Raw genomic sequence first — 21620 nt, 5'->3', positions numbered from 1 at the left:
CTAGGTCCGACATCATACTAATGTCCGTATTGAGTAGGTCCCTGGCAGACAGTACTACCTCTTCTTCTTTTTGTTGAGGTGATTTTTTTTGTCTTGTCATTTTGTCCAGAGGAGAATAGATGAATGAGAGAACAAAATGCTAACAGGTTAACAACGTCCCCAGCAAATATACTCTAAACAAATCAGAGAAGACCTGAAACCAGGGGAAAAGAAAGGGAAAGAAAGAGAAAAAAAAGAAAAAAGAAAAAGATAAACACAAAAACAGAACAAAACAAAAAAACCAGAATATGATCAAATATGATAAGGCTAGTGCATAAATCAGTGCCACACACTGGATTTTGGGTGTATTTTGGTCTGTTAGAAGAAAGTGCCTCCTAAGATTTTAAAGAAAGTAAGACTTATATATGTACAAAATAAGGGTTGATACAATGAAGGGATGGATTATGACTGTAAAGATAAAAAGTATAAAAAATTTTTAAAAAGGAATTGATAAGGTGCTTGAAAAAAGAAAGAAGAGGATTTAAAAAAAAGAAAGAAAGAAAAAAAGGGGGGGAGAGAATGTGATCAGGCAGGAGACTAGAACAGAGCCATACACTAGAGATTTAGGGTATATTTTGATCTGTTAGAAGAAACTGTATCTCAAAATTTTAAAGAGAGAACAACTTATATATATATGCCCAAAATAAGGGTAACTACTCTGAAGGGATAGAATATGACTCTAAAAATGAAAAATAAAAATGTTTTTTTAAAAAAGGGATTGATAAGATGTTGGTTGAAAAATGGAAAAAGAAAAATTAAAAAAAAAAAGACAGTTAAAAAATATTAACTTTGAAAGACTAAAGAATCATGGTAAAAAAGCCATGGATTCTATGTGCAGTATTCCCCTAGCGCTGGAGTTCTCCTGTTCTCATTGATCGGTAAACTTGGTCTTGGCTGGCTGTTCGTGCTGATCTTCTTGGGGAGGGGCCTGTTGCCGTGGTTCCCAAATGTCTTTGCCAGAGGTGGAATTGCCCCGCCCTTGTCGGTCCAGGCTAAGCAATCTGCTCAGGTTTGCTCTCGGGAGCTTTTGTTCCCTGCAAGCTTTCCGTACAGCTTTGGAGGACACAAGTGAAAATGGCAGCCTCCCAATCTCCACCTGGAGGAGCCGAGAACTCGGGGCCCGCTCCTCAGTGAGCCCCCAAAGAAAAGCAGTCACTCCCGTCTTCCCGGTCTCCCGGCCGCACTCCGTGCTCCCCCGGCCTGTCACCGAGCTTTTCTATGTCTGGCACCCGACCCCGTGTGGAGTCTCCAAACCCAGCAGATCCTTGCGGTGAGTTCCCGCGCCGCCCCTCCTGGGGGAGGAAGGGGAGTCTCCCCTGCTCTGCCACTTGTTGGGTCCCTGCTGGAGGAGCAGTGGCCCGACTGTGTCACCGATCACAGTTTATGGCAACCCCGAGCTGAGAGCCCACTCCTCAGCTCTGTCTCTGCAGCCGGCTTCCCCGCTCCGATACCTGGGAGCTCCGCTGCACTCAGGCACCCCCGGTCTTTCTGTGACCCTGAGGGTCCTGAGACCACACTGTCCCGCGAGGGTTCTACCCCCCGCTTAGCCACTGGAGCGACGTCCCTCAGTGGAGCCGACTTCTAAAAGTTCCAATTTTGTGCCCCGTGGCTCTAGCACTTGCCAGAAGTGACCGACGGAGGCCCCCTCCCCCGCCGTCTATCCTCCCAAATATCGCCTCAGATTCACTTCTCCGCACGTCCTACCTTCAGAAAGTGGTCGCTTTTCTGTTCAGAGAGTTGTTGCTATTCTTTTCTTCGATGTCCTGTTGAGTTCGTAGGTGTTCAGAATGGTTTGATCCCTATCCAGCTGAATTCCTGAGACCAGACGAAATCCAGGTCTCCTACTCCTCCGCCATCTTGCTCTGCCCCAAGGTAATTCTAGTTCTATTACAGTTGTCCACCACCTACCTCTTAAGAATATAGTGTAAATAAATAAGAACCTGGTAATAACTCTTTGAGCACCTCAGAGGGAAGCACTCTTCTTACATGGCACATTATAACTGATCCACAAGATAGTAGATGGTAGTGATTCTCAGTGATATTAAATTACTGGTACATTGTTTTCTTTGGTTTATCGGGATAACTCAGTAAAAGCTTTGTGTTCCTCAAATAAGCCAGCTGGTTGTAAATAGAAGAAAACAATCATTGCAGGGTGGTGAAGGACAGCCATTTTGCTTGAACTATACCAAATTGATTTTAGAGCCTCCCCTCCAGCTGTCATCACAAGTAAGTGCTGAGGATCCTCCAAACCTTTCTGCCCTGTATTCCTCCAGCAGTTCTGATAATGAGGCATCCCAATTGAAGGCACACCTTTCTTTCACTACTACCTGAAACAGAAATTCTAGCTTACCTTGCCATAGAAGGCTCATTCAATTCCGGTGGGCTCCATACATCTCATCTCCAAGTAGGTAACACATGAGGTCCAGCCAGAGGTCCATGCAAGGTTCTGTTTCCACCCACCAACAAGTGCCCACGCGGGTCCTCCTGTCCTAGAAAGTCCTCCACCCCTCTCCCAGCCTTTTCCAAGCTTGGCTCTGTCCCTCTCATTCACTCATTCCTACAACAGATATTCATTGAGCACTCTACTAGGGACTCTTTACATCCCTCCAAGCAATCCTGCCCTTTATTTTGAATCCTTCATTTCCCAATCTGGGTGTATCCTGTGGAAGCCTATGGCTCTCTTGATGGGCTGCCCTGACCTATTAGCTACCTTTTCAGATGGTGAAGAGGAAAGCCAAGACAGCGGGAAACAAATTTAACCTCGCAAGAACTGAACTTGTTCCTCAGTAGAAAAAAAAAAAAAAAAAAAGGATTGAAGTAGCTAATGTATAAAGATCTTATCCCCTGAAAAATTCCGTCTTTATAATCTTGTTTCTCTTTCTCTCTGATGTCTGTGGCCACTGAAGCCTAAATCATATAATATCCTTTTTTTCTATCATGCACTGCCCAACATACAGAGATGCTCAATGAATCAAGAATTTCATTCCTGTTTATTTTCTGGCATAAACTTCCCAGATTTAAATTTGAATTTTGGTCAGCCCAGTTGGGTCCTGATACACATATTTCCTTGGGGAGCTGACAATTCTTAGACTTCTCCCAAACACATCTAAGCAAGGGTTAGAAACAAAAACATTTTAATAGAATCCCTATAGTAAGTATTCATTAACATAATAACAGGTGTCATAATAAATGAGCCACCAAATCTCAATGGCATAAGCCAACAGAAGTTTATTTCTCAGTTGTAGTAGGTCTAATTGACAGTGATAGGAAGCTGGAGAATGTGGTGAGGACTCTGCTCATGCAGTTATTCAGAGAATCAGGCTAACAGAATTTCTGCAATCTTTAATGTGTGGCTTTCAAGGTCACCCTGGCTATCAGCATTCAGAGGGCAAGAGGAGAAAAACAGAAAGAAGTGGATCACAAGAAAGGCTTTTTTATGGGTCAGGCATGAAAGCGGCACATTTCACTTCCACCCATTTCACATTGGTCCACCTTCAGTCACGTGGCCATTTCTGTCTGCAAGGGATGAGGGCAATGTAGCCCAGCTGGGAGGAAGAGGAAAGAGAAATGGGTTTGGTGAATAGCCAGTCTTTGCCACACTGGACAAACAACAGGGTTAAAATATTTGAAATATTTGCAAGGCCTGAGTGCAAGATAATGAAAGCTATTATTTTACAAGTGATCCTTTATTTTCTGTCCTTTTATTAAATGACTTGTCTTCTAAAAATATTATTGTAACACAATGTGGTGAGTATAATGATGGTGTTATGCCGTGAGAACATTGAGCCTGGATCTTTTTACGAAGTGAAACAGCCAGAGCTGGTCTTAAAAAGGGGCTGTTAGGCAAGCAAAGGGTGTGTGTGTGTGGTGTGGGGAGGAGGGAGGGGCAGCAGCAGAAGACAGTTAGGGAAGGGAGTAGAAACTGAAGAAATTACAAGAAAGTGGCGGCATGAGAAAAGTTGTGGAGGAGATAAAATCAGGGCGTGAAATGAAAGTTTAATGTTGCTTAAGCAACTAATGCAAGGCAGGAAACAGGAGGACTTGAGGCAAGTCATTTCGATGCTAAGAAACTTAGCTTTATGCTGAAAACCAACACTTCCCGAAAAGACTTTTGTCATGGCCTAGGTAGATTTATATGAAAGGTGAAAAATACATTTGATACATGTGCTGGACTTGCCAAAGTTAAATGGTTTTTCACTCCATAATTTTAATAGTATTCATTAAGCTGATTCAATGAGCAAGTATTTATTCAGCACCTACCATGGGAAGCTGTTTGCTAGCAATAGGGAATAATAAGGAAGAACAAGAAAGATGGCTCTTATATTCTAGCTTTTTTAAACTGCAAATACCCAAGAGACACAGAGGTATATAGCCTTTCCAAAACGCTTTCTGTTAATGGCCATCTCTAGGGAGCACTTTGGAAACTCTGTGATAAATGGATTTTAGAGCTGAAGTTACCTAAGTAGTTGCAGATTTGAGGAGTCAGGATGGAATAAGGAGAGCATCCAGGAGGTGATAAGGTGATTGCAGTGGTCCCGGAGATGGTTTGATGAGTATCTCCCCTGATGCTTCCAGTTCTAAGTTGGGGATCTTTCTCCCCATCCATTCCTACTGCCCTTATCCTTCCTGCCCTCATCTTCCAAGCCCTTGGTCAAAGGTGTTCTCATTCATGAAGCCTCCCCTACCTTTTCTAGCCAGGGTTAGATACAACCTTATCCCAGTTCCCACGGAATCCTGAACATCTCTCTGTGGTAATAGCTGTCAGCCTGTAGTCTGTCTGTGGGCACATCCTGGCAGATGCTCCTGGCAGAGCATTTGGTAACACGGGCACCCAGTAAGGCTTAGTTTAGTGTTGAAATAGAAGAAAACAACAATAACGAGGTACACTTGAGGCTGGAGTTTGAAGACTGTGTGAAAAAAGAAATAAGTTTTAACCTAAGTTGTCATGTGTTCATGTATCTCAGTGGCTTGAACAATTCGAGTTGGCTGAGCAACTGTTTCTTTTACAACAGCTATCCTCCTGGAATCCCCTAGATACGAGGTTTCCACTTGGCTTTTATCATGTAAAAAAAAATCTGGTTTGCCAGTAGTTAATGATTAGTTATACCAGGTGTCTGTAGAAGTCAGAAATAAAATTAGTAAGGTGCTTATGCCCAAATTAAACATGACTGTAAACATATAGAACCAAATGATACACTCTGAGCAGAAGAATCTCACCTATTTGTGACAAGATGATAGGACTTAGACTAAACTGAGACATAAGAGTTTCATAAAGCATCTCTAAACATTTATATCTACCAAACACATGATATAAGGCTGTGGTTAAAGTACTCATTTGTTAATATCCCCAGACAACTTTCAGGCATGAAGTACCTTCCAAATAAGGTAGAATTGTGTACGCTCATCATTCTTGTATCATTCCACTTTTATGAGCTTTTAGGCTGTACCATTTGTATAATTGACATTCCAAAGTATTTTAGAAGAGAAATAAATGGGAACTTGGGGATCAATAAAACACTCAAATATTTAGAGTAAAAGTAAGAGTTCTACTGAAGAAAGAGCTGCTCTGAATTTTATTACCTTAAGGATGATAATTTTTTTTAAAAAAGAAAATATATATATATATATATATATATATATATATATATATATATACAAGCAATAAATAAATGTTTCTTCATTTGCTGTATGTCCTTAAGACAATCCCAGGTACTTTACATGGTCGTATATTTTTTAATTTTTACCAGTTATGCTTGTTTTACTGCTAAGATGGTCCATGGAGGCTCTTCATGGCACCATTGTGGAAATGGTCTCCCCTCCCATAGATTTTTAACCAACTCCCACATTTGAGTACAGCCTAATCACTGGAATAAGTGTCTTATTTGATATCATTCACAGTGGTTCTGTTTCTCTGCTCAAAACCTAGCAACTACAATGTAGGTAGACACACATTCCCAAAATGCCAGTATCCTCGGAAGTTTTTGTTCTACCCAGGAGCCCTCAGAGGCGGTCTACCCAACTCTCATAATGTGGAAAATTCTGCATACATTCCACTTCAGAAAGGAAGATGGCCCTCTCCTTATCCCCAGTGCTCTAAGTTCCCTTAGCATTTTGTCATCCCAGAGACTATCTTACTCCCAGACTTCCTACCCCCATAGTGACCAAAACCTGACAGTCTCTTCAAACTCATCTTGGCTCTTCTTTCCATGGACCAACCCAGCAGGATAATGGAATGTGCCGTGTTCCATGGGCTGCCTCAGTCTGAAAACAAAAGCTTGCTTGAGAGTGGGTGGTTAATCTACAGAATTAACTTGATTCTCTTTGCTCATCCCTTTTTATCCCACTCTAAGGACTAGAGCAGAACAAAGCCCTACAGCATATTTGGAGTTTTTGTCTGTTTGTTTTTCAAAATTCTGGGGTCGGGGAAATGCTACTGAGACTGTCTGTGTCCTGGTCAAGATAGTCACAGGTGCCCCCTCCCACCCCCTCAGGGGTACTGTTCTGGGAAGTATACCATCTCTTCCCTTTATCTCCAGTTGTCCTTAATCTATTGGGTACTTTCTTCAATTCCTAAATATGCTATTTCTTTGTGATAAATTCACAAAGAAGCAGCTCCCCTCACTATTAGTACCTAAAGCCACCACCTCCTGTCTGTCCCATCCTTCACCATCACACTTCTTCAGTGAGTAGTCACCACTCCAAGGCCTGTTGCCTCCACACCCCCTTTCTCCTTAAATCCTGCCGTCCATAAAACCACTCAGAAAATAGGTGGCTAAAATCACTTGCTGAAGTTTCCTTGTGAGCGTGCCCACATGCAGTGTTCTTCCTCAGCTCCAGTGACCCAATCCTCTGCTTCTCCTCCCCCTTGACCCTCTCACTGCTTCATCCCTCACACTTGCTGCCTCCCAGTGGACTCTCCTCCCCCTGCTTCTCCCTGTATGTAGGCACTGGCCAGGACTCCACACATATTCTTTCCCTTTCTTCCCAAATACTTTAGTCTAACAGTTTGATCGGTCTTCTCTATTCAGAAGATTTCATGAAAATCATAACATTTCATGAGTACTTATTTTGTGGCAGGTACTTTGCATATATTATCTCATTTAATTTTCTTTTTCTTTTTTTTTTTTTAAAGATTTTATTTATTTATTTGACAGAGAGAGACAGCGAGAGCAGGAACACAAGCAGGGGGAGTGGGAGAGGGAGAAACAGGCTTCCCGCTGAGCAGGGAGCCCAATGTGGGACTCGATCCGAGAACCCTGGGATCATGACCTGAGCCGAAGGCAGACGCCCAACGACTGAGCCACCCAGGCGCCCTCATTTAATTTTCAAGTAACCCTTAGGAGCGCCTGGGTGGCTGAGTCAGTTGGCCGTCTGACTCTTGGTTTTGGCACAGATCATGATCTAACAGTCCAGGGATGGAGCCCTGTGACCTGTGCTGGTCACGGGGAGTCTGCTGGAGATTCTCTCCCTCTGCCCCTCCCCCCACTCATGCTCGCTCTGTCTCTTAAATAAATCTTAAAAAAAAAAAAAAACCTCATTAGCTCCATTGTACACTTGTGGCATTTGAGGGCAAGAGAAATTAAAGGACTTGCCAAAGTCATCCAGTCAGCAAATGAAAGCGTCAGGATTTGAACCCAGCTAAGTCTCATGGCTGTTGAAGAGCTCTCCACCATTCAGCTCTTCAAGACGGGGCTCAAATTCCACCTCCTTCAGGAAGCCTCTCCTGAGCACCCAGTGTGATATGGTCCCTCCACTGGTGGCACGCTTATGACGTTTATTTTTTGCTCTATGTTATGGTCATTTTTGCTCACTCCTCTTCCCGCTCCCACTCCACCTCCTACGTACACCATAACATTACCAATTCTGAGAGGAAGGGACTGTATTTATTAATTTCATATCCCCTCTAATGTTAGCATAGGACTTCTAAAATAGGCAGCCAGCAAAAGACCTGCTAATTTGAATGGAAGACTCGTCACCTGTAAAAGTGGGTCCTCCCAGCATGCCCCAACACCCTGTTTAGCAGGAAGTGAACAAATCTCAGGGTGTTGCTGTGTTGCCAATGAGCAGGCACTCTAGGCTAGGTGGCTCAGGATCTGTTTATTTTCAAGGCTGTGAAAGAAAAGGTAGAACAGAGAAAGAAAGTGCATTATGGATTCCCATGCTGTGTCAGCCTTTGGCCAGCAAACTTATTAAGCAATATTTTAATGCTTCACTTACTTTGAAAAGACAAAATCTCATCTTTCAGAATAACTAGCCAACCCCAGATTGAGATACCTTTCCCAAGAGGTATGATGGACTTCAATTTTAAATAAAGGGATGTAATAAATGAGTCACTTTCCATCTGTTAAGAAAGACCTATATATTTCCAGATAACTTTGTTCTCCATCAAGGTATCTCATTTTCTTTCTGCCAAATAAAAGTACATTAAATTAAACTAAAATAAATAAATCAAGTTATATGAGAAAAAGTAGATATTTGTTTGAATTGATGGACATTGTTGAACATTTCTTCTTTACGTTATAACTTTCTTCCAGAACAAGTCACAGGGGCAAAAGAACTGGTTACACAAGCCCAGGCTGTGCACCCAACTGGGAGTGTTACTTGCATCTAGGTAGACTATTCTGTGCAGTGCAGGTTTGCCTCAGAACCAATTCAAGATGAAATTTCCCATGGACTTCAAGGGAAATGTGCTGCTTGATTTGGCCACATATGGAGCTCAGAAATGGATATAGGGCCAGAAAAGGAAAAAAGGAAAATCTTCAGCTTATCCTCACAGGATGGCCTGGAAGTATATCTCTTTACATGTGCCATCTTAGCCGTCTTCTGAGTCAACCAAAGTGGTTAATTTGTGAGCAGGTTAAGTCATGTTTCTGGAAGTCACCTGTATTGGGTCCCTTTCACTCAATCTTTTTCATCTATGGTGCCCTTAAAATCAGTGGGTCTCCAAATTCTGTCTCAAACCTACTGTTCTTCTCTCTTCATAATTTGTCCTTTATCTCATTCACCTTCAACTATGGCTTAAACTATGCCTCATAGCAGTTGACTCCGTTTCAGCCAGGGCCTCTCTTTTCCTGCATCTCTAACTGCCTGGCAAATAGTCCCACTTCTGTGAGCCATAACCACCTCCAGTTCAGTCTTCCCCCCAGTAGCAGCCCCCCTTCTAATTCCCTGTCTTCTTATCAACAATAACAAAATGCTCCTTGCACATACTTTCCATCTCCCTCTTCCTTGATGTTCTACCTTACCAGTCACAAAAGTTCATCAAATCCTCCTTCATGAGGATCTCAGTCCCTTTTCCTGGAATCTGACAAATCAAGGAAAGAAGGAAGCCAATGGTGTGTCCCCATGATGTGAAAGGAGCCAGGAGATGGTTCCTAACTGGGTTAGGAGGTCACTTGGAATGCAAGACACAGATGTAGTCCAAAGGTTAAGCACAGAACAGAGCCAAGGATAGGAGCCAAAGCTGACACCAGAATAGTAAGATCAGCTGTCCATCAGACCTACAGGACAGGTGGGAGGACATAGCGAGAAGGAGGTCAAGAAGTCAGGAACCAAGGACCCGGTCTGTTTTGTTCATCTTTGAATCCCCAGAGCCCAGCACATAGTCAGCTCACAGTAGCATTATAGGGCACCCAATGAATGCCCTATAATCCCAAATACAAGGCATTGTTTATAACCTCTCATTCAAGACCTCATATTAAGCAATGCTCTCTCACTGTCATTATTTGAGACACCAGGTAATGTTTGGGGAAGACATATGAGACAAGAGCAACATCCATCCGTGTTAATTTAGAGTATCTAGAGAAGCAACCTGATAGAATGCATAAATAAGGAGGCAAGGGATTTTAATAAGATTTAATAATATCTCATGGGGGTTTTGACTTAACAATTCAAGTGTTCAGTGTCATTATAAAAAGGCTTTTTAAAAATTGCTTTAAAAACAAGAGATGTAGACATAAATACTCATCTACAGACAGAGTTTTTTGATTGTCATGTATCTTGTGGCCTGGGATAAAACTTGCAGTGACTAAGTCACATGGAGATTTCCAAAATACTGCAGCTCAAAAAACACAGGGGAAAGGAAGGTGACATACTCTAGAAAACTGTGTTGATGGAATCAAACAGTGTTTATAGTGGCAACAAAGATTATGACAGTAGCAAAAACAATGCTTCTAATTAATAAGATTTTATATAATGCATCATGCTAAATATATATGTGTAAGTTAAATAAATTAATGCATTAAATATTAGTAGACATTTGACAGTTTCCTGTAAGTCACTAAAAGTTATATATTCCAAGTGGTCAAAACACTTCTCATTGAGAAATGCAGAATCTGGGCATTGCATCATGATTGTTGAGTGAAATAATGAATTAATGTATAAATACTTATTAAAGACTAAAAATTAAATCTTATCCTTAGGAATAATTTACTCATTAATCCACTGAGCTAATATTGGTTGTGTTACTATGTGCAAATCAGTTAAACAGGAATCAGAATGGCTTGGTACTAAAAAGTTATGTTCCACTGGACTATTGACACCTAATATAAAGAAAGAAAAACTTCCTGTAACTTTCTGTTATAAAAAATTTCAAACACACACAAAAGTGAAAAAATGATGTAACAAACATTCATATGACCTCCACCTAGACTCAACAGTTTTTTTTTTTTTTTTTAAGAGAGAGAGGGAGAGAGTGGGGAGAGGGGCAGCAGGAGAGGGAGAGAGAGACTCAATAAGCAGGAACCATACTTAGCACGGAGCTTGACATGGGGCTAATCTCACAACCCTGAGACGATGACCTGAGCCAAAATCAAGAGTCGGACACTTAACCAACTGAGCCACACAGGCGCCCCATAGACTCAACAGTTATTAACATTTTCCCAAAGTTGCTTCATACATATATTTAATTTTTGATGGACCATTTGAAAAAAAATGACAGGTGTCATAACATTTAATTCCCCTAATACTTCGGCATGCACTGAAGTATTTCCTTATGTAACTGTAATCCTACTATCCCTCCTATCAAAATGAACAATAATTTCTTAATAAGATACATATCCAGTCCATATTTGGATTTATGCAGTTGTTCAAAATATGTATTTTTTAATCAAGTTTTTACAACAAAACAGGATCCAATGAAAGAACACACACTGCATTGGGTTATGATTTTAAGTCCCCTCCACCACCCCTCTTTTTCTCTTCTTTTGTCCAGGTTTAATTGAGGTATAATTAACAAATAAAAATGTATATATTCGAGATGTAAAATGTTATTTGATATATGTAAACACTGTGAAATTATTACCACAGCCAAGCTAATTAAACATCCATCACCGCACCTGGTTACCACTTTTTGTGTGTGGTGAGAACACTTTAGATATATGGTCTTATCAAATTTCAAATATGCTATACAGTGTTGTTAACTGTAGTAACCATGCTGTACATTTAGATTCCAGAACTTATTCATCTTATAACCAAAGACTTACATACTTTGGCCAACATCTCCCAATTTCCCCTATTTTCTGTCCCTGGTAACCACCATTCTACTCTCAGCTTCTGTGAGTTCAGCTTTCTTAGATTCCACATATAAGTAAGATCATACAGTATTTGCCTTTCTGTGCCTGGTCTATTTCATTTAGCATAATGTAGTCTAGGTTCATTTATGTTGTTACAAACAGCAGGATTTCCTTCTTTTGTGTGATTAAATAATATTCTACAATATTTTATATTCTTTATCCATTCATCCATCTACAGACACTTAGATTATTTCTGTATCTTGCTTATTACAAATAATGATGAAATGAACTTGGAGGTACAGATATCTCTTCAAGACACTGATTTCATTTCCTATGGATATATACCCAGAACTGGGATGGCTGGATCATGTGTTAGTTCTATTTTTTTAATTTTTTGAGAAACCTCATATGGGTTGTACATTTTCATAATGGTTGTACGAACTTATATTCCCACCAACAGTGTACAAGGGTTGCCTTTTCTCCACATCCTCACCCACACTTGTTATCATTTACCTTTTCGATAGTAACCACACCCTAATATGTGTTAGGTCGTATCTCATTGTGGTTTCCATTTGCATTTCCCTGATGATTAGTGATGTTGAGTACCTTTTCATATACCTATTGGCCATTTGTAGGTCTTCTTTGGGAAAATGTCTATTCAGGATCTTGCCCATTTTTAAGTCAGGTTATATAAGGGGTTTTTAGTTGTATGAGTTCTTTATTTTAGATATTAACCGCTTATCATATATTTTGTTTGCAAATATTTCCTCCCATTCCATCAGTTGCCTTTTCATTTTGTTGATAATTTCCTTTGCTGTGCACATTGTGGTTTATCTGATTGTTTCCTCATGAAGTCATTTGCCACATCCCCTTATCTTGATGTTTCTTGTGAAATGGAAGTTACATATAAAAACTTGACTAAATTCAGGTTAAATGCATCATTAGTGTATTGAATATTACATTATGATAAGAGCACAGATGCCCTTGTTCCAACATTGGTAATGGAATTTGATCACCCGGTCAAGGTAGTAACCTCAGATTTGTGATCAGGGAGTAACTGATGGGGTGATACTTGGCATCTTGCAAAAACTGTATTCCTCATTAACTTTTCACTTAATGGATTTAGCATCTGCTGAGAATTTTTGCCTGAATCAATTATTTTATTAGGGGGTTGTAAAATAAAATGTACCTTTCTGATTACCCTCTTTCATGATCAACTTCCACTTTTCTTTAAGCACTTTTTATGATTCTAAACATGTCCTTTGAAAGTTAAAATTTTCAAAGTCAAAAATTTTAAATATATATTTTATTGTAATGGAAGAGAACTAACCTATTTTCTTTTGCATTTTCAGCAAAATGGGAGGCCCCATTTTTACAAGCCAATTGTTGAATCCTTTGAGGAAGCACCTCTTCACGTTATGGTTTTCACTTACTTGGGATATGGACTTGGAACCCTATTTGGCTATCTCAGAGACTTTTTGAGGAGCTGCGGGTTAGAAAAGTGTAATGCAGCCATAGAGCGAGAAGAGCAAAAAGTATGTATGTGTACCTCCTTGGATCTTTGTCAATGCATAGTCTTCTCTTAAGTGTTCTCAGAAGTGTACCGATCCTAAAAAAGAGTGAGGCACTCAGGAACCACTCAGGATAAATTCTATTCATCTCCCACCCCATAAACTCCATCCTCCATGTGTCAGACTTTGTTTTTTTTTTAAACAAGTATTTTATTGAACAACTACTATTCTCCAGACACTGAACTAAGGGTTTTCTCATACATCATCATATTTAATTTTTATAATAATCCATGAGACAGGTACTAAATTACCATTTTAAAGATGAAAAAAAATCAAAATATAAGAACAGAGGTTTTTGGATAGGACTGGACTCTGGTCTTCTTGTTGCAAGATTAATATTGTTTATGTTCCAGAAAAGTGTGCCTGAGTGAAATATGAAATTTTAATTTCAGTTAGGTCATGGTTTCTCAACTTTGGTAAAATTGACATTTCGGATTGGATAATTCTTTGATGTAGAAGGCTGCCCTGTGCATTGTAGGGTTTTTAACAGCACCCCTGACCTTTATTCATATCGACGAGTTAGCATTCTACCACACACTTGTGACAATCAAACACTTCTCCAAACATTGTCAAATGGTATCGTGAAGTGCAAAAAACACCAATTTAGAACCACTAATCTAGATACTTTTGATAGTTAACCCGCAAAAGTCTACATCATCCTCTTTTCACATAGAGCTACCAGGACAACCTAGAAAATATTCAGGGATCTGCAAACAGCCTGCATTTTCCTAACATGTTCTCCGACTTGGTTCATATGATTTATGATGCCCTAAATTCCTTTTTTCTAAAAATTACTTTGAAATACTATGATGATTATGGACATGGATCATTCCACATGATGGAGCCTTGAACACATCTAAGCAAAGAACATAGGGAAAGAAAACATGGTGTGAAAGAGGTAAGAGAAAGCATTGTACATTCAAGAAACTGAAGAATTCCAATGACTGGACTATTGTGAGTGACAGTGGGAGTATGTGGGGAGAAAGATTGTTTGAAAGGCAAGTAGGGACAAGACTATAATGGGTTTTTATAAGCCAAAGATATTTATTATAAGAACAATGGGTAGGCATTGAAGGAATTCAGGCAAAGGAATGCAGATTTGCAGATTAGAAAGACCATGTTCACTGGCCTATGAAAAAGGGATTGCAGGACAGCACAGACCAAAAAACCAGTTAAGAGACTGATGCAGAAATCCAGCTTAGAAATAAAAAAAACTAGATGAGATCTTGGGGTAAATTCAGGGTAGTTATAATAGGGGTGGTAGTAAGAGATCAGGCCAAGAGATGTTAAAGAAGATGGAGTTAAGGATGATTGGCTTGACTTGGGGAATTAGGGAGATGGACAAATCAAAGATCACACCCAAGTCTATGCCTTGGGCAGCTAGGCAGGAAGAAGGTTGTGGCATTCATTGAAATGGGGAATAGAGCAGGAAGAGCTCGTTGGAGGGAAAATGGTCAATTCCTTTTTTGACAAGTTGAGAATTGGCAGATATAAAGGTCTTGACCCCTGGAGAAAAGTCCCAGATGGATACTGTGGCATCTGTAGCATATCTTAAGCATATCAACATTAATAAAGCCACAGAAGTAGATGAGATCTCCCAAGGAAGGTCTATAGAGAAAAAAGAGGAAGGGAGAGACAAGAATGAAGAACTTTAGAGAATTTAATAGATGTAAGAGATGGAATTCCAGTTCAAGACTAGAAGCAAAGTGACTATTTAAAAAGCCTTAAAATAGTTTAGGAAAGAGATATTTGTCCTTAAACTGGTGAAGAGGTAGATGGAATGCAGAAAAGGGAATTATAGAGATATTTAGGAGGTAGATATAGAAAATAAGATAAAGGGAAGAAACCCAGGTAATCCCAACTTTCTACTTTGGTCAGACATGAGTATAGTCGTGGCACATCCATCACAATGGCAAAGTTTTATATTAGCAAAAATATGTGCACAGATACAGTTTTGAGGATGTACAGGTCTGTAAATGGCAAAGGCTATAGAAAGAGTTGAATCTAGTAGGAGCTGATAATGAAAAGGGAGACTAGGATAAGGAAAGCAAGTTCTTCTTGGCCATTCTCACGAGGATCCCCACAGCTCCTCCCTGACACCGGCTGGTCTGTTCTAGAAGTTCCTATCACCAGTCTGCCTGCTCCCCAAGTGTAGGTGACCGGTGTACAATAGATCAGCACATTTTGGAATATTTACTGGGACAGAGGGTGAGTCAAAGGTAAATTTCTCAGGTGTGTTATCCCTTAGCAGGCTTAAGCTTTAGCTCTGCCATCTATTTTCTACCCTGTGCCAATATTTTTGCTCTAGCAACCCAGCAGGGCTAGTCACTTTGGTCTTTCCAAAGCATTTCTTACATTTCAAGCAGAACATATTTATATACAGGCAAATTGGTTCCCAGGGATGCGGATTCTGAGATGGAGGTGGGAGAGCAGAAAGGTTTCTATGGTGTGCTCCTGGAAGCAACACCCATACACCTGCCAGGGAGCAAAGGGAGCAAGATGAGACAGGTGAGCTGTGATGCAGTCCCAGCCAAGACCTCAGTGGATTCCACCGGGAGCTCTGGAGATAGGAGGGCCCTTCGGAAGCATTCCTCACGGATGGCAGGGTGTGGAGCCTCCAGCGATGATAGATGGGGGTTACCACCCTAGAGGGATGTGATCCCGAATCAGGCAGCTCCCTTTAGCAAGCTGTCTGCCTCCAATACTCCCCGCACTGGGGGAATGGGTGCCTAGTCCTGAACAATGGGATACACTGAGGGCGAGCAGCCTGGATTGCAACACCTGTTACTATGGCTGCAAGCACTGCTCGAACCATCTCCCAGGAAGAAGACATTGCATCAAATAAATCAATGCCCTGTATTTCTTTACAAAATAAATGATTCCCTCCTGTTTGATCTCTGTGAGGTAGAGAGCATCAGTCAACTGACTCACCTTGGTGGTCATACCTTTCACATGGCACACATTTTATTATATGTTCCTTCCTTTTGAGCCCCTTTAGACTTTTTTAGCCTTTCAGAGTAACTGGTTTTAATAAATTGCAATGGCTGCCGTCACTGTATTTTTTTTTAATTTTTTAAATTTTTTTTATTTTTTTATTGTTATGTTAATCACCATACATTACATCATTAGTTTTTGATGTAGTGTTCCATGATTCATTGTTGTGTATTAACACCCAGTACTCCATGCAGAGCGTGCCCTCCTTAATACCCATCACCAGGCTAACCCATCCTCCCACCCCCCTCCCCTCAAAACTCCCAGTTTGTTTTTCAGAGTCCATCATCTCTCATGGTTCGTCTCCCCAGCCCTGTATTTCTGACCGTATCCTTGCATTGTGTTAATAAGCTACTTGAGGCACATCTTGAAATCTCTTGCTGGAAACACGCTGCTTTCCAATGACTCCTGGTTCTCCTAGCAGAAATGAGCATTATATTCTATTCGAAAAGCTGGTCACTGAGAGAGCAGAATGAATCGTCCCTTAAGACAAACCAGCCAAGAGCAAACTAACACCAGGAAAAAAGCACATCCGTAAGATGGTGGCAGAGACTAGCAATTATGTTTTTCAAAAAGATCATAAAGATATGCTTGATTCTATTACACTCTTCTACTCTATGTGCATTCTTTTTATTTGTAATAAAAGTTGTATACATTTAAGTGTAAAACATGATATTTTGTTAAAAATATACAGAGCAAAATGATTGTTGCAGTCAAGCTAATTGACATGCCCCTCTCCTCATTTCTTTCTTGTTTTAATCAAATACAAGAGTTTATTAACCCAGTTTCCCTATTTTCTCCCTCACTGGGATGACTCCTCTCATATCAAACCATCCATTCAAACTAAAGTGTTGCCCCGATTTTAAAATCTTTTTGCATTCTTCTTCTTTTTGATTTCTAGCCCAAACACCCTGAAGCTGACTCCAAAACATAAAGGCTCTGACAATCCTCTAATCTAGATCACTTGGTTACTGATTCACTAAGTATTACTGATTCACTTAGTATAAATTAAGTGAAAAGGGAAAAAAAATCAAAATCTTCCTCCAGAAGAGCACTGAAAAACAAATCACAGGCCCAGGATATCTGGCATGTCAGATAGACTCCACTAACAATCAGAAGACACTGACAAAGAATAGGACAATACAGACAGGTTCAAGGTTTAAATATTCTCGCTTAAATTCTCCTTTTAACTCTTAATTTTGGGGACCCATGTATCTTTTATTTAAAATCAAAGGCCACTGTGCTGATGAATTGCAATTCGTTAAAAACCTCTAGATAAATCGCTTTCTCAATGATGCAATGACTTAACTTTGCAAAATCCAGAAGAAGGTGTCAGCAAATATAATCATCAAATGAATGTCAAGCATCATCAGAGACTTGAAAAACTTCAAGCACAGCCGCATTTCTCAATCCCTATGGTTTGATAACAGGTTCAGCAAGACCTGCTCCACAGGGTACCAGCCTGTTAGAAAACATTGCAGTGCAATTCCGTGTTCACACTATATTCAGAGAGTCCCTGTAGCTCCCCTACAAGTACATCCCAGACATTTCTGGCCCATCCCCAGAGATTTTTACTCCCACATGAAACAAAGAGGGTTCAGCAAGTTGTAACTGTAAAGAATTTTAAGACAATGTCCAAACGTTTGCATGAATTAAAAATTGCCCTTTTGCATCCACATTTTGCATCCTGATATGATAGCAGAATTCACCCAGAGAGACTTTCTTCTGAGTAATTTGAAGGATGAATTCCATTAAGGTCACTGGGTATGAGTTTTGCCCAAAGCAAACAGATGGCCCAAGCACTGGTTTTCCTCTTTGGACCTGGGTGAGCCCAAACTCACTGGGGTTTCCCTGGGAACTTAACATATTAGCCAGCAGCTTGTGAGATGTTAATATTAGACCAGTGATTCTCAGCCTTGGCTGCACACTGGAATCACCTAAGAAGTTTTAAAAGAGTTTGTGGAGAAAGGGGAACCCTCTTACACTGTTGGTGGGAATGCAAGTTGGTACAGCCACTTTGGAAAACAGTGTGGAGGTTCCTCAAAAATTTAAAAATAGAGCTACCCTATGACCCAGCAATCGCACTCCTGGATATTTACCCCAAAGACACAGATGTAGTGAAAAGAAGGGCCATATGCACCCCAATGTTCATAGCAGCAATGTCTGCAATAGCCAAACTGTGGAAAGAGCTGAGATGCCCTTCAACAGATGAATGGATAAAGAAGATGTGGTCCACAGATACAATGGAATATTACTCAGCCATCAGAAAGGATGAATACCCAACTTTTACATCAGCATGGATAGGACTGGAGGAGATGATGCTAAGTGAAATAAGTCAAGCAGAGAACGTCCATTACCATATGGTTTCACTTATCTGTGGAACATAAGGAACAGCATGGAGGACATTAGGAGAAGGAAGGGAAAAATGAAGGGGGGGGAAATTGGAGGGGGAGACGAACCATGAGAGACTATGGACTCTGAGAAACAAACAGGGTTTTAGACGGGAGGGGGAGGGGGGATTGGTTAGCCCGGTGATGGGTATTAAGGAGGGCATGTACTGCATGGAGCACTGGGTGTTATACGAAAACAATGGATCATGGATCACCGCATCAAAAACTGATGATGTATTGTATGGTGACTAACATAACATAATAAAATTAAAAAAAAATAGAATAAATAAACATCTACAGTAAAGAGAAAAAAAAAGAACTAAGTTTTCCTGTTTATAAATGTATTCCTAGCAGTAAAAAAAAAAGTTTTAAAAGCCACTAATACCTGGGCTTTACCCACAAATATTCTAATTTAATTGATTTGTGATGCACCCTTGGTCAGGTTCATAAAAGCTTCCCAGGTGATTCTCATATGCAGAAAGTCAGAAGCCAGTATTTTAGAACAATGCTTCTTGAACTTTCCTGTGCATACAAATGGTCACTCCCTCACTTCTTTGACTTAACTATCTACTAAGAAATCAATAGCTTTAAATGCAGCAGAAATTGTTGGCTAGTGAAATCCCCAATCTCCCCAACCAGACTTCATTCCAAATAGCCCCTGGCCGCTTCTAAAAAGCAAATGCACCCTCACAAGGGCTGAATATTTTCCACGATTGCTTCTAGCAGAGAAATATGTGCCATAGGTTGGAACAACAACTCTAAAGTCATAGTTCTAGAAATATTTTTGTAATAAGACCATCAGTAAAATCAGATCACAGCCTCAACCCAGTGAATACTCAGATAGGTCAATATTTATTTGGATATATATATCCAAACATCCAAATAAATATGTATATATACATATACATATACATGTTACACATATATACTTAACTTCTGCTGTGTCATTAAAATGTTGGTTAAATCATTTTTTTAGTTTTTTTACAGTATAGACTTTGCTTCCCTTTGCAAGAAGGAGTCTACAAATAGGAGGCAAGCAGAGTTCATTATTTTTTTTTAATTCTACCAAATATTTATTTATTTATTTATTTATTTATTTATATTTTGTTCAATTAGCCAACATACAGTACATCATCAGTTTCTGATGTAGTGTTCAACAATTCATTAGTTGCATATAACACCCAGTGCTCTTCATAACACGTGCCCTCCTCAATACCCATCACCCGGTTACCCCTTCCCCCTATGCCCCTCCCTTCTGGAATCCTCCGTTTGTCTCCTCGTGTCCAGAGTCTCTCATGGCTTGTATCCCTCTCTGATTTCTTCCCATTCAGGTTTCCCTCCCTTCCCCTATGGTCCTCTGCACTGTTCCTTATGTTCCACATATGAGTGAAACCATATTGATAAGGTAGAGCTTTGCTATGTACACCAACTAGTACTAAGCCAATGTGTGATATAGGTGGATTATGACAAGTACTAATGAAGAGCCCCTTCTCAAACCTGTATCTTTTTTTTCTTTCCTTTTTGTTATGGAAATAATGAGCAAAAGCCTCCTTCCTGTCTTTTTCATGCACTTAATTACACATAGGTTCATCTGCACCCATTCTGTCTTTTCCCTAACATAAATGGGATTGTATCATACACACTGTTGTGTGATTGACTTTCTTTTTCACCTAACTATATCTGAAGATTTTTACATGTCAGTACAAGTTTATCTCATTCCTTTTAATACTTTGCATGATGGTATTCAATACTGTGGGTATATGATTATTTATGTTATCATTTTTTATTATTTTATTACTTCAAATAATTCTTCAATGAGCAGCACATGTATTTATTTGAAGATAATTCCTAGAAGTGGCTTTCTGGGTTCAAGGAATGTATATTTCAACTTATGAGAGATTGGCAAATTGCCTTTCAAAAAAACTTGCCCAACTAGGCTCCAGTCAGCAGTACCTAGGAGTGCTTGCTTCCTCATTAGTACCTGATATATTGATATGATCAACGTATTTTTTACTTTTACCAAGCTGATAGATGAACATTTTTTGTTCTTGTCTTAATTTGCATTTTCCTAATTAACAGTGAGACTGAGCTTATTTTCATATGATTATTAGTACTTTATACTTACTCTTCTTGAATTGCTTATTCATATCTCTTGTTCTTTGATTTTATTAATTTTTTTTCTCACTGATTTAGAGGAGCTCTTTCTATATATCCATCTATGAATAATTTGTCTATTAAAATATTTTAGGTACTTTTCTAATTCTGTTTCTTGGCTTTTAATTTTTTTCTGTTCTATTTATCCATATTTACATATTTAATTTTTAAGTCGTATGTATCAGACATTTTCTTTTGTTTTCCTTATTGTTAGTTTTTGCTCTTTGGGGAGGGACAGTTCATCATGTTTAAGAAGGCATTTTTTTCATCTTAAAGTTAAAACAAATTTTCCTACAATTTCATTCAGTACTTTTATGATCTGTGATGTATTTATGCATTAATTCATAAATTCACTTAGAACTTATTTCTATGTGTTGTGTGAGGTCGGAGTACTTTTAAAAAAATTATTTAAATTTTAGTTAGTTAACATATAGTGTAATATTAGTTACAGGAGTAGAATTTAGTGATTCATGACTTACATATAATACTCAGTGCTCAACATAAGTGCCCTCCTTAATATTCATCACTCATTTAGCTCCTCCCCTGCCCACCTCCCCTCCAGCAACCCTCAGTTTATTCTCTAGTTGAGTCTCTTGTGGTTTGCCTTCCTCTCTTTTTTCCCTTCCCCTTTGTCCATCTATTTTGTTTCTTAAATTCCACATATGAGTGAATTGGATGGTATACGTCTTACTCTGACTGGCTTATTTCGCTTAGCATAATACATTCTAGCTCCATCCATGTCATTGCAAATGGCAAGATTTCATTCTTTTTGATGACTGAGTAATATCCCTGTGTGTGTGTGTGTGTGTGTGTGTGTGTGTGTGTGTGTACCACATCTTCTTTATCCATTCATCAATCAATGGACATTTGGGCTCTTTCCATAATTTGGCTATTGTTGATAATGCTGCTATAAACATTGGGGTGCATGTGCCCCTTCAAATCAGTATTTTTGTATCTTTTGG

The 21620-nt window shown here is 39.6% G+C and overlaps 1 protein-coding gene across 1 annotated transcript in view; it reads left to right on the top strand.

The window, feature by feature from the left end:
- SPTLC3 (serine palmitoyltransferase long chain base subunit 3) overlaps positions 1-21620 on the top strand; it is a 152165-nt gene that overhangs the window by 28515 nt on the left and 102030 nt on the right. The window contains exon 2 of the mRNA XM_028113001.2: positions 12905-13087. Coding sequence (XP_027968802.1) covers positions 12905-13087 — 183 coding nt within the window. The remainder of the gene's footprint in view (positions 1-12904; positions 13088-21620) is intronic.

This window comes from Eumetopias jubatus, unplaced genomic scaffold, assembly GCF_037043125.1.
Source record: "Eumetopias jubatus isolate StellerSeaLion01/CBP00866 unplaced genomic scaffold, mEumJub1_p1.0 scaffold_9, whole genome shotgun sequence".
Taxonomy (NCBI): domain Eukaryota; kingdom Metazoa; phylum Chordata; class Mammalia; order Carnivora; family Otariidae; genus Eumetopias; species Eumetopias jubatus.
This window is presented reverse-complemented; position numbering and strand designations above follow the sequence as displayed.